This window comes from Bos javanicus, chromosome 25 (assembly GCF_032452875.1).
Source record: "Bos javanicus breed banteng chromosome 25, ARS-OSU_banteng_1.0, whole genome shotgun sequence".
Taxonomy (NCBI): Eukaryota; Metazoa; Chordata; class Mammalia; order Artiodactyla; family Bovidae; genus Bos; species Bos javanicus.
In genome coordinates this window covers 25,860,298-25,872,669 of record NC_083892.1, presented here as the reverse complement: position 1 = coordinate 25,872,669, position 12,372 = coordinate 25,860,298, and the positions used below count along the sequence as shown (strand labels likewise).

Below are 12,372 nucleotides of genomic sequence, written 5' to 3'. Positions count from 1 at the left end.
CGGGGAGGGGGAGGGCTGTAGGACAGGTGTCTTGACCTTCCACATGGGCCTCAACCAATTCCCCTCCCACTCCTCTTCTGGCTTCCCTGGCCCCGCAGCCCTCACCATCTGCAGCTGAACGCGCTCCTGCGCCTGGCTCACGGTTCCCTGCAGGGTCCGCAGCAGCTGCTCTGAGTTCTGGACCTGAGCCAGGAGGACTTGCATCTGTGGGTGGAGGTGAGGCGAGGGTGAGGCGGGGCCAGAAGGAAGCCGGGAGTAGAGGCCCCCGGGGCTGGAGCTGAGGCCAAACCCACCTGCTTGGCGCAGTCCTCATTGCTCCGTCTCAGGCCCTCCTGCAGCTCGTCCCGCTCCCGGCTGACGCTCTCCAGGTCCTTCTGCAGCTGCCGCCCCTGCCATAGATCCCGGCCTCAGGCTCGACGGCCAAGGGGAGGCCTCCCTCCTCTCCAGGCCTCTCACGCCTTGCCTCCTGCATCTCCCTGGGTAGCACCAGCATCCACCCAGTCATTCCAGCTGAAAGCTCAGGAACGGACGTTGACTCTTCTCTGTCTTCCACTACCCGGGTCCAGACCACCAGCAGGCCCTGCCCGGCAGCCTCCAGAATGAATTCCAAATCCACTCGTCTCCATCTCGGCCGCCACCTCCTGGGACCACGGCCCCAGTCACCACCTTCCTCTAAACTACATCAAGCGTCACCCTTCCAAGCAGCCACCTTGCTTCTCCCCTTGCCCCTTCCCCCGATTATAATCCATTCTCACCCAGAGAGCCCAGTGACCCATGATGAGCCCAAAGTAGAGCAGGCCTTTCCCTGCCTTAAACCCCACAGACGCTTCCCACAGCTCTTGGTCTGAAACACAAACTTCATGGCTGACCCAGAAGCCGAGGCCGACCTCCTGTGGCCCCTGCCTGCCTTTCTGACCTCATCTCTCTTCCCCTCCTTGGCAGCCTTCCAGCTCCTCAGACACACCACGGTATGTCCATCCTCTGGGCCTTGGAACCTGCAGATCCTTTGGTCTCTGATCTTCAGAAAGCACCTCTCTTGCCAGCTAGGAAGATCTCCTGCCCTGCCAGTCTCTACCTCATAATCCTAATTTTTTTTTAAGATTTTTTTTTTTGTATGTTGATCATTTTTAAAGTCTTTATTGAATTTGTATAATGTTACTTCTGCTGTTTCCATGTTCTGGGTTTTTAGCTGCAAGGCATATGGAATCTTAGCTCCCTGACCAGGGATCGAACCTGTGGCCCCTGCATTGGAAGGCGGTATCTTCATCACTGGACAATCATGGAAGTCCCTCCACAGCCCTGTTGAGTTCTGTGGTGGGAGTCTCACCCTGTGACGCTGTCTTCCTCATGGGCCCGTGTGTCTGTCTGGGCCTGGCTCCCTCACTAGAGGAAGCTCCAAGAGAGTAGTTTTCTTCTTCACTGCAGGATGCCCGGCTCTAGCTCAGTCAGGACTTGAAGGGAGAGATGGATGGATAGATGCATGTGTGTTGGCAGCCCGCCCTGCCCTCTCCACTCACCTCCAACTGCAGCTGCTCCCACTGGTTGTCTGGGACCAGCTGGTAACCAGGAGGGGGCAGGTAGATGCCTTCGGGGACCAGGGTGCCCGTGGACACCAGAGAGGCTGTCTCCTCCTGCTCGGGGCTCAAGCCCTGGCGGCTGCGGGGCAGGGAGGCGCTGCCGCTGGCCCCCCCACCAAGGGAGAAGGAGGAGATGGAGGCGCTGTCGTCACAGTTGTGGGCGAAGGCCTCAGCCGCTGGGCCCCCGTCCTCACTCAGCTCCTCAAGAGGCTCCAGTGGGGGAGATGGGTCCCGGGACAGGAGCAACTCCGTGGAGCCGTGCAGGGAAGGGGGATGCCGGGGCCGTCTCTAGGGAGATGGGGCAGGGAAGAGGCTGAGGGGCTGGGGTCCTGCAGCGCCCCTGCCTCCCTCAGCGCCCCCTGGCCACCCCCTCACCTGGATCTCTTGGATCAGCTCCTCCGCCCTCAGCAGTTTCGCCTTCAGCTCCTCGATCTCCTGCTCCATGGGCAGCACGATCTCCCGCAGCTTCTCCGAGTCCTCGTGGGCCTGGGGAAGGGGAAGGGGCGTTGGGCAGTGACAGGCAGTCCTCCCGACTGCAGGAGCCTCAGGCCTGTCCAGAGCTTTCCCTCCAAGCACATCAGCTCTTCTAATCCTCCCAGGCACGTGCTATCACCCCCATTTTAGAGACAGAAACACAGATGCTCGGAGCAGTTACAAGGCTTACCCCAGGTCACATGGTAGGTGGCTAAAGTCACAACCACCTTCCTGTTGCCCACTTGTAGAGTGACATACTTTTCTCCCCCAATATCATGTGTCCCCTTTTTAAATCATAGAGCCTCACATTTTTAGCTGGGCTCGTGACCTGAATCCTAGAATACCATCTACATTTCTCAGCTTCCCTGTAACTAAGCATGGTCATATGACTAAGTTTCAGCTAATGAGATGTAGGCAGATGTGCTGGGTGTAACTTCCAGGTCAACCCCTCAGGGGGAAAGGCTGTATTTACTCCTCTTCCTCCTCCTTCTGGCTGGCTACAATGCAGACGTGATGGCTGGCGCTCAGGCAGTCATGCTGGATCATGAGGCAGTACGCTACCTATGGCATAACAGCAACATAGGAGGAGCCTGAGTTCCTAATGACTTGTTGAGCTGCTACATCAGTCCTAGAATGTCTACTTCTGAACTCTAATAAAAATAGAAGTGAAAAGTGAAAGTCGTGTCTGACTCTTTGTGACCCCATGGACTATACAGTTCATGGAATTCTCCAGGCGAGAATACTGGAGTGGGTAGCCTATCCCTTCTCCAGCAGATCTTCCAGACATAGGAATCGAACCAGGGTCTCTGCATTGCAGGTGGATTCTTTACCAACTGAGCTATCAGGAAAGCCCAAGAAAAATAAATTTCTACCTCGTTTAAGCCACTGTTGATTTGGGTTTTCAAACTTTGTCCTACCTGTTATGTCTCTCCACACTCCTGTCACCGCCATATTGCTGGCTGCTTCTTTTGCTCTCTTTTCAGGTTTGGAATTCTGTTGAACTTGTACAGTCAACAGCCTTTTGGACACCTCAACTTGGGTGTTGGACAGGCTCTTCTGTCCTTGTACAGCCAATCTAAACCACCTCACACTGCCATTTCTCCTCTCGTTAGCACCAGGTCAACAATGACCCTGCTATCCACCCAGTTGTCCAAGGCAGAAACTGGCCAGTCATCCATCCTCTTCCAATTCATACAATTTCTGCCTCTTGAGTAATTCAAAAACCCATCTCAGACAAGCTCAGTGCAAACCTCCAAATCTCTTATGTGAACACTGCCAGCAGGTAGGGTAAGCCTGTGTGGCCCACACAAAACACCTCCGATCCCATCTGGAGGCCTGAAGTACATGCTCTGCAGATGCCCACACAGTGGATGAATGACGGCTGGATGCAGGGCCAGGATCGGAACTTCCTGACTCTGGGCCTGTGCTTCTTTCCACCGTACCTGGCAGATTTAATTTAGCAGAGCCTTCTCTTTCACCACCCTGTGCAACCACTCCCTGAGGAACACTCGGAATCCGAGTATAGTGGCAGCCTCTGCAGGCAAATGGTGGGTTGGAAGCCTTCCTTTCTTGGGCTCCTGTTTAGATCTTTGTCCTTCTCACCAGGAGATTTACTCCATCTCCCTGAGCCTCACATATAAGGTGAGCCTCACATTCTTCATGCATAATGTGAGGTAAGTACCTACCTCACAGGGCAGCTGTGAGCTTCAAATGAGGGAAGATGTGAACTTGCCCTGAAAGGTGAAGAGTTTGGTAATCTGTGTTTCCTATGATTGTTTATGACAGCAGGAATAAAAGTGATGGTATGCCATAGAGATTAAGAATAAAGCTTTAGAACTAGCCTGCCTAGATTTTAAAGTCCAAGATCTGCTCCTTTGTTTTTTTGACTGTGCTGGGTCCTCCTTGCTGCATATGGGCTTTCTCCAGTTGCAGCGAGGAGGGGCTACCCTCTAGTTATGGTGCGTGGGCTTCTCATTGTGGTGGGTTCTCTCGTTGTGGAGCAAGGGCTCTAGGGCTCTTGGGTTTCAGTAACTGTAGCACACGGGCTTAGCTACTCCGCAGCATACGGAATCTTCCGGGACCAGGGATCAAACCCGTGTCCCCTGCATTGGCAGGAGGAGCATTCTCAACCTCTGGACCACCAGGAAAGTCCCAGATCTGCTCCTTTTTATGCGCATAACCTGGCAAGAATGACTAAACGTCTTTGAGCCTCACCTTACTCATCTAATGGATCTAATGGACCTGTCTTTCACGGGAAAGACTGGGGACACTGAGTCTGTCCACAGTACCTAGCGCATAAGAGGTATCCTTAAATGTTAGCTGCCCCCCACACATGACTTAACTTTTCTGAGTCATGCCACACAGCATGCTGGATCTTAGTTCCCCGAGCAAGGAATGAGTCTGTGGCCCCTGCAGTGAAAGCAAGGAGTCTTAACCACTGGACAACCAGAGAAGTCCCAATTTTCCCATGCTGAGTACAGGGTTAGCACCTAGAATTATTGCTGAGTGCCCTGCTCCCAGTGACATGGCAGTAGGACATCAACAAACCCTGTGCCCCAAGGTCACCTTTGGCTGCCTCAACATCTTCTCAAGTCCCCGGGGAGGGGGCAAGTAGACTATCCCAACCCCAACCTTTTCCATCTGCTTCTCCAAGGAATCCAGGGGGTGAGCCCGAGACAGCAGCTGCTTCAGGCGCCCCAGCTCCCGCTCCTTCTCCTCACAGTCCTGCTGCTGCTGCTGCCGCTCCTGCTTCAGAGACGTGATCTGGGCTTCATAGCTGCTGATGGAGTCTGGCAGGGCAGGAAGGGCAGAGGAGAGGGAGGGTCAGTACGTCAGCCCTACCTGGGGGCGAACAGGGAGCTTTCCATCACTGCTGCTCTCTGCAAGGCAATTTACCAGAGTGCTGATGACAGGAGGCTTTGCAGTTGGACTGAGAAGATGGCAACCTACTCCAGTATTCGTGCCTGAAAAATCCCCATGGACAGAGGAGCCTGGCGGGCTACAGTGCATGGGGTCGCAAAGAGTTGGATATGACTGAGCAACTGAGCACAGCACAGCAAGGTCCTGGGCAATTTGCCTCTCTGCATAATGTCCTCAGCTAATGATAACCCTGCTGGCTTGTTATAGAATCAAATGACATGATATCGGGAAGGGCTTTAACCCTCTTCCTGGTACATAATAAATGCTAAAGATAGGCTATCTGTTGCTACTAATACATAAGAATAATAAGCAATATCTAATAATAGTGATAAATATTCATTCTGGACCAGACTCTGAACTGGGCTCTGGAAATAGAGAAATTCAAACACAAACCCTGACACCAGGAGCCCACAGTCCAATGAGAAAGACAGCCGTGGAAAGTTACAAAGCAGTCTGAGAAGAGCTTGTGAGAGGACCACTCCTGGGCTTGGGGGTCCCAGAAGAAGGAGACCCTCGCTCTGCCTGCCTGGCCAGGAGAGACACCAGCAAGCGGTGAAGGACAGAAAGGACACATTAATTAAGTAACAGGCGCAAAGGCTCACGGGTGGGAAAGTGGATGGTGTGGCTGGGGCATAGTGGACACTGGAAGAACAGCAGTGAAGATGCAGAATGCCATGCTGGGATTTAGAATTCATCTTAACAGGTCAGTGGGAGTTAAAGGTGATGTTGAGTGGAACATGGTCATTTTTCATTTGCATAGTTACTTATTTTAACACGTACTAACATCAGAAGTAAAGGTTCTGTTGTCAGGCTGCCAGGGTTCAAATCTTCTCCTTTCCAGCTATATAATCTTAGGCAAGTTATCTAACCTCTCTGAGCCTCAGAGCTTCCTCTGTAAAACGGAGATGGATAACAGTTCCTGCTGCTGCTGCTGCTGCTGCTGCTGCTGCTGCTAAGTCACTTCAGTTGTGTCCGACTCTGTGTGACCCCATAGCTGATGAAGATTAAATATTCATCAAGTATTTAGTTCAGTGAAAGTGTCAGTTGCTCCGTTGTGGCCGACTATGGGAACCCACAGACTCTACCCCATCAGGCTTCTCTGTCCATGGAATTTTCCAGGCAAGAATACTGGAGTGGACTGCTATCCCATCCTGCAGGGGATCTTTCCAACCCAGGAATCAAACCCAGGTCTCCTGTATTGCAGGCAGACTCTCGACCATCTGAGCCACCAGTGAAGCCTGGCACTCAATAAATGTTGGTTATCATTATTATTTAAGACACAGTTTCTTAGACAGATAGGAAGTTCCCTTTAAAATAGATGTGTGTAAGTTTTTAAAAAGTGGATCTATTTGAAGAACAAACATCAAGTAGATTACAAGGTAAGTCATACAAGGAGACAACCACGTTGCACAGATGGGACACGGATGCCTAAAATGTAAGAAATATGGGCCCAGAGAAGTCTGGAGCCAGGAGTGGTCATTAGAAAGGGAAATGGCATGGTGGGATGGGAATTGTAAGAAGTTTAATCTGGAAGCCAAGGTCAAGGCCAGACTATGGAGGGAGACTTTTAAGAAGGCTGAGGCAACAATATGCAGGAGCAGACAGAGAGCTTTACTATAGCGGTGGCCATGGAAGCAGAGGATGTAGGGCTGCTTGGGGAAGCAAGGAAATCAGATAATGAGATTTACAGAGATGAGGCCCAGGGCTGAGTCTGAAGGCCAAAGACTCAAACGAGTTCTCGGGGAACTGAGAAACTGCTCACTTTCAGGGTTGATCAGTCATTAGTGAGGGACCAGAAATGACATGAGGCCAGGGAAGAGGTAGCCTTCTGAGCTAAACTTAGCTGGAACTGACAGAGGTGCTGCTGGAGCCCAGGCTGGGGTTCTATGCAAATTAAAAAAGCACGCTTCTTCTGCTTCTTCCTCGGAGTCCCGAGCCTGCCTGTGCTAGGCAGTCCCGCCAAACTACCCCATGGGTGTAGGTCATGACCCCTTTCTTGTCATGCACTCCCCGTTATGGGGCCAAGGGAGGCTGGGAGGACCACCTGCCTCACCTTTCAGGATGGCTTGCAGCGAGGCCACCTCCTCTTGGCATTGCCGCTGCACCGCCGCCACAGCCTCGGCCTTCGTGCTCTCGCTCACCTCGGCCACAGCCTTCATGGTTTCCATTTCTGCCAGGGCGCCTGCTAGCTCAGCCCGAAGCCGCTCGAGCTCCCCGGACTCAGCCTCAACTTTTGCCCCCTCCTGGGGCTGGATGTCCAGCGCTGTGGAGCACAGGGATCAGCCTCTTTTCTCATCACTCTGATTCCCAATATTCCCAAGGTATCAAATCCTCAAGTGCTGCAACTTAGTACTACAGCCAAGGTCCCTGCACCTTTACCTAACCCCGCCCTGCTCACCTGGCCCCGCCCCTTCCCCGCCTCCTTCTCACCTAGCTCTGCCTCGTGTTGTCTAGAGCCCCGCCTCTTCCTCCCTCGGTTCACCCAATCCCCTCTTTTCTCTGACACGCCCCCTCCCTTCCAGTGGCCCCGCCCCTTGCCCACCTGGCCCCGCCCCGCCCCTCTCACACTGGGCCCCATCTCTAACCTGCCACTGGCCCTCCACCTTGCATCCTAGACCACGCCCCCTCCACCTTTTTTCCCGGCGGCGTGGTCCCGCCCCTTTCTCCAGGCTCCCCCCACTCCCCCCCCCCCCCATCCAGCGACGCCGAACTCGGCCCCGCCTCCGGCTTCACCGCCCCTCGCGTGCACGGACGAGCCCTCACGTACCGGCCCCTGGCAGCCGCCGCCGGCCATCCTCGCCCGCGGCCGCCGGCGCAGCTGCCGCCATTGCCTCCGCGCAAACGGCGGGTTCCCGCACTCCCTGGTGACGGCGCTCACCGCTTCCGGGTCTTCTCGGTTGTTTCCGGATCCGCTCGGCTGTTTCCGGATCGGCCCTGAGCTCGAGGCTGAGGCCGGAGTTAGTGGGGGCGGTGGCCGAGCCTCAGCCGAAGATTGCCGAGTGGACGCCCGGCCGCGGCCCGGGGTCCCGCCGCTCCCCGCGTTCTTTCTTGAGTTCCACTGTTGGACAAGGACGCCTACCCTTCAAATCCCAAAGTAGCTCTTTCATCAAAGGCCTCGCGCGTCTCCGCGTGACCTTGGAAGCTCTGCTCAAATTACACGTCCTCCGGGACGCCCGCCGGCTTCAGCCTAAGGAGGACAAAGCTCTCGCGGTCTCGCCCAGTCCCCGGAGCTGACCCCTTTGATCGGTCCCTGGCCGCCCTTCCGCCGGAGCTTGGCTCAGGTTACAACGAATTGTAGTTGAGCCTCCCTGCACCTCCGCTTTCGTGGAGCGTCCCTCGGAGCAGGGCTGCTGGGTCGACTTCACTTTTCTGGGCGCCTGGGCCCCCGCGTCGTCAGTCGTGGAAGTCTGAAACTTCCATGTCCCAACCCCAGTTTGATATTCAGCCAGTCACCGCTTCCTGCTAATCTTCCCCTCCCAGTGCCGCTCAAATCCCTCCTTTCCTCTGTCGGCCACTGCCCTAGGTCAAGCCCTCATTATCTGTGACCTCTCCCTCCAACAGCCGACCTGAGATCTCCCCTAGTCAGTGACAGGTAACTCAGACTTAAGTCTAGAGTCGTGATTCCCCTTCTCCCAAACCCGCTTCTCCTTCTGTAAAGTAACATTCCAGGAGCCTGCAAATCTTGCAAGCTCTACCTCCAAAGGACTGAATGTTCCAGAATGGGTCCCTATTTCTGCATCTTCAGCGCTGACACCCAGCCCCAGTCCCCATCATCTGTCTCCTGAACTTCCACACTGCCTCCTGCTCCGCCTGTGTCACCGTTTGGGCCCGTTAATTAATTCTCAAAGCAGTTAGAGTGATCTTTGTAAAACAGATCATGTCTCATCCCTGCTTAAAATCTGGTTCAATCCAATTTGAAAATGGGCAAAGGACACGAGTTTCAATGATGTAGGTGGCAAATTGACCATGAAAAAGGGTACTCAACCTCATTAGCCATTAGAGAAGTTCAAATTTCCTATTGGCACACCTACCAGGATGGCTAAAATTTAAAAAGAGTAATAATACCAAATGCTGGTGAATAGATGGAGAAACAGTTTCTCAAGTACTCCTGATGGGAATGTAAAATGGTATAGCCGCTTTGTGGAAGGGTATGACAGTTTTTTTTAGAGACTAAACATGACCTTACTTGAACACACCAAGCTTTCTCCACCCCAGGTCTTGGCTCAGAAGTCACCTCCTTGGACCTCCTCGGTGGTGCAGTGGATAAGAGTCCGTCTGCCAATGGCAGGGGACACAGGTTTGATTCCTGGTCCTGGAGGATACCACAGAGCAGAGCAACTACGCCCATGAGCCACAACTACTGAGCCCAGATGCTGCAGCTGCTGAAGCCCAACTGCCTAGAGCCTGTGCTCCACAACAGAAGCCACCTTAATGAGAAGCCCACACACTGCAACTAGAGAGTAGCCCTCACTCTTCACAACTAGAGAAAGCCTGCACATGGCAACGAAGACTCGATACAATCAAAAGGAAAAATAAATAATTTTTTAAAAAGTCACCTCTTCAGTGACGCCTTCCCTGATCACGCTGTCTTAAGTCACCAGCTCAATAACCTGTCCACCATTAGATCACGTTAGAGACGTCTCCCCATTTGTTTATTGGTTAATAATAAACCAATTGTCTATTGGTTCACTTTATTACCTGGCACCCTTTAGCCTTCTGTGGCCCCAGGACTTGAATCAGAGCTCCATGAGATTAGGAATCTTGTCTTTCTTGTCCCCTGTTATTTTCCCAGCACCTAGCACAGTGTCCGGTAAATAAACAGTAGTAAACAGGACTTCCCTGGTGCTCTAGTGGTTAAGAAGCCACCTTGCCTTTCAGGGGACATGGATTCCATCCCTAGTCTGGGAAGATTCCACATGCTGTGGCACAGCTAAGCCTGTGTGCCACAATTGCTGAAGCCCAGGTGGTGCAACTACTGAAGCCTGCTCGCCCTAGGGTCCATACTCCGAAATAAGAGAAGCGACCGCAATGAGAAGTCCGAGATCCATAACTAGAGAAAGTCAGCACGGCCAAAATAGTAATAATAAATAAACCGTGACACTGACTGTTAAAGTAGTCAATATTTTGTGAATGAATGAATGAACGCTTCCCTTTCTGATCTCTCTGGACTCCCTCCAATCCCCTCCTCTGCCACTGCGGCAAGAAGAGTTTTAGAAAATATAAATCTGACCAGGTCAACTCCTAGCTTACAAATCCCCAGGAGCCTCTTGCCCTCAGAATAAAGTCCAGACTCCCTGTATATGCGGCAGGGTTTCTTGGGAAAGGCATGAAATGAGGGCATGAAATGATGCCTGTAAGTAAGTCAACTATCAGGTTTGGATTTTAACCTGACACCCTGGGAGTCACTGAAGGCTGTTGAGCAGGGGAAGCACATGGCTGATCCCAAGGAAAATCTCTCTGTGAGCCATGTGGATGGGAATTAGAAGGTAGAGGACAGAGAGCCCCAAGGAGATGCTGTTGAGGGACTTTCCTGGTGGTCCAATGGCTAAGACTCCAAGTTCCCAATGCGGGGAGCTGGGATTCAAGTCCTGGTCAGGGGACTAGATCCCATGTGCTACAATTAAGACCCGATGCAGCCAAATAAATAAACGAAGCTGTTGAAATTATTCTGGTTGAGAAGAGTCCAACATAGGGGAAATTGACACTAGAATTATTAAGGATCAGAAATGGACTAACTGGTGACTTTATACATGGGGGAAAGAGAAAAGTATTCTGTCACTCTTCCCAACTTCCTTTCCTTTTTACTTTTAAATTTTTTATAATTGATTTACAATATTGTGTTGGTTTCAGGTGTATGGCAAAGTGATTCAATTATATACATGTATTTTATCAGATTATTTTCCAATATAGGTTATTACAAGATTTTGAATGGAGTTTCCTGAGTTATACAGTAAATCCTTGTTTCTTATCTATTTTTTGTATAGCAGTCTGTACCTGTTAATCCCATACTACTAGTGTATAACCCCCCTCCCTTTCCCCTTTGGTGACCATAACTAACGTCCTTCCTTTATACAACCAACACTTAATGACCACCTTCTGGATGTCAGTGAAGCAAAGACCATTGTTGTAGCAGAGTGAATAATCTAGGGTAGGAGGCCAATGAGAAGACTTGAAAAATAAACAAGCAGACTTTGGGACTGGGGCAAATGCTGGGAAGGAAATAAAACAGAGGTGTGAAATTAAAAGTCCCAGGGGTGGGACTTCCCTGGTGGTCCAGTGGCTAAGACTCCATGCTCCCAATGCAGGGGCCTTGGGTTCGATCCCTGGACAGGAAACTTAATAGATCCCACATGCTGCAACTAAGAGTTGGCATGCAGAAACAAAAGATCCCATAAGCAGCATTTAAGACCCACCTCAGCCAAATAAATAATTTAAAAAAAAAAAAAGTACCTGGGGTGTCAGGGAAGGTCTCTGGGAGGAAGTAACATTTGAACAGACTTGAGTGATGGAAAGGAGCCAGTGGAGCGCAGAGCCGAGTGTCGTTCCAGGAAGAAGAGCAGCAAGTGCAGAGGCCCTAAGTGGGGGCAGACTGTCAGAGGGTTGAGACAGCAAATGTAGTCACGGGTAGCCTCACTCAGACCTTTGGAGGCCCTGGTTTGGAATGTTGACTTTAGGCAGATGACCGTCGTTGGAATGTTCTAAGCAAGGGGCTGACATGCTTTAGCAAGAAGACTCGACGTGTGAGGCAGCTGAGTAGCCAGTGAAGGGATTAGAGAGATTCTGTTGAATGAAAGGCACATGGGCTCCTGCTTCCTCGCCCCTTCCATTCTCCCAATGCCCCAATCTTTCCCCTGTAGCCACCCCAACCCGACCAAAGGGAAGTGGGGGCCCTGGCGGCTGGAGGGTCCCCTGAGGTTCGACTCAGGCAAACAGGAAGCCACAGCCCAGTGAGACGGGCCTGGGAACCAGCAACTGAGAGAGCCAGTCTCCTGGGTCTGGCCCTTTTCCCTGCGTGACTGCAGCAGTGACAGACACAGAGCTTCACATGCAGGGGTGGGGCGAGGTGAGAGAGAGAGGGAAAGCAGGGTGGGAGGAGACGTGGTGGGGGTGGGTTGTGTGGGGCAGAGAAAAGATTTAAGAGTCAGGACTCCTGCGTTCTGATGTCTAATTATACCACCAGCGGAATGTGTGCTCTTAGACACACCCTGCCCTTTGGGGGGCCTCAGTCTTCCCATTTCTGAATGGGTTCCTCCCATAACTGAAGCAGGGGCTTCATGGGGGGACATCCGGAGACAAAGGGGCATTAACCATTAGTCATTTCTCAGGACCACTGCAAAGGAGCCCCAGTGGCAAAATGACTTGAACCCTTAGCTCTTAATGGACCCCGTCTCTCACGGACAAA

The 12,372-nt window shown here is 52.2% G+C and overlaps 1 protein-coding gene across 4 annotated transcripts in view; it reads right to left on the bottom strand.

Annotated features, from left to right (window-relative positions):
* RABEP2 (rabaptin, RAB GTPase binding effector protein 2) overlaps positions 1-12,372 on the bottom strand; it is an 18,459-nt gene that overhangs the window by 4,415 nt on the left and 1,672 nt on the right. For 2 of the 4 annotated variants that reach the window (XM_061401528.1, XM_061401531.1), the window contains exons 1-7: positions 7,738-9,193; positions 7,024-7,233; positions 4,683-4,840; positions 1,953-2,063; positions 1,518-1,865; positions 294-389; positions 106-204 (exon numbers count right to left, since the gene is read on the bottom strand). In XM_061401528.1, the coding sequence (XP_061257512.1) occupies positions 106-204; positions 294-389; positions 1,518-1,865; positions 1,953-2,063; positions 4,683-4,840; positions 7,024-7,233; positions 7,738-7,798 (1,083 nt within the window). In that variant the 5' untranslated portion in view covers positions 7,799-9,193. Of the gene's footprint in view, positions 1-105; positions 205-293; positions 390-1,517; positions 1,866-1,952; positions 2,064-4,682; positions 4,841-7,023; positions 7,234-7,737; positions 9,194-11,420; positions 11,545-12,372 lie in introns of those variants that run through there. The other 2 variants (XM_061401529.1, XM_061401530.1) reach the window with 2 other exon arrangements.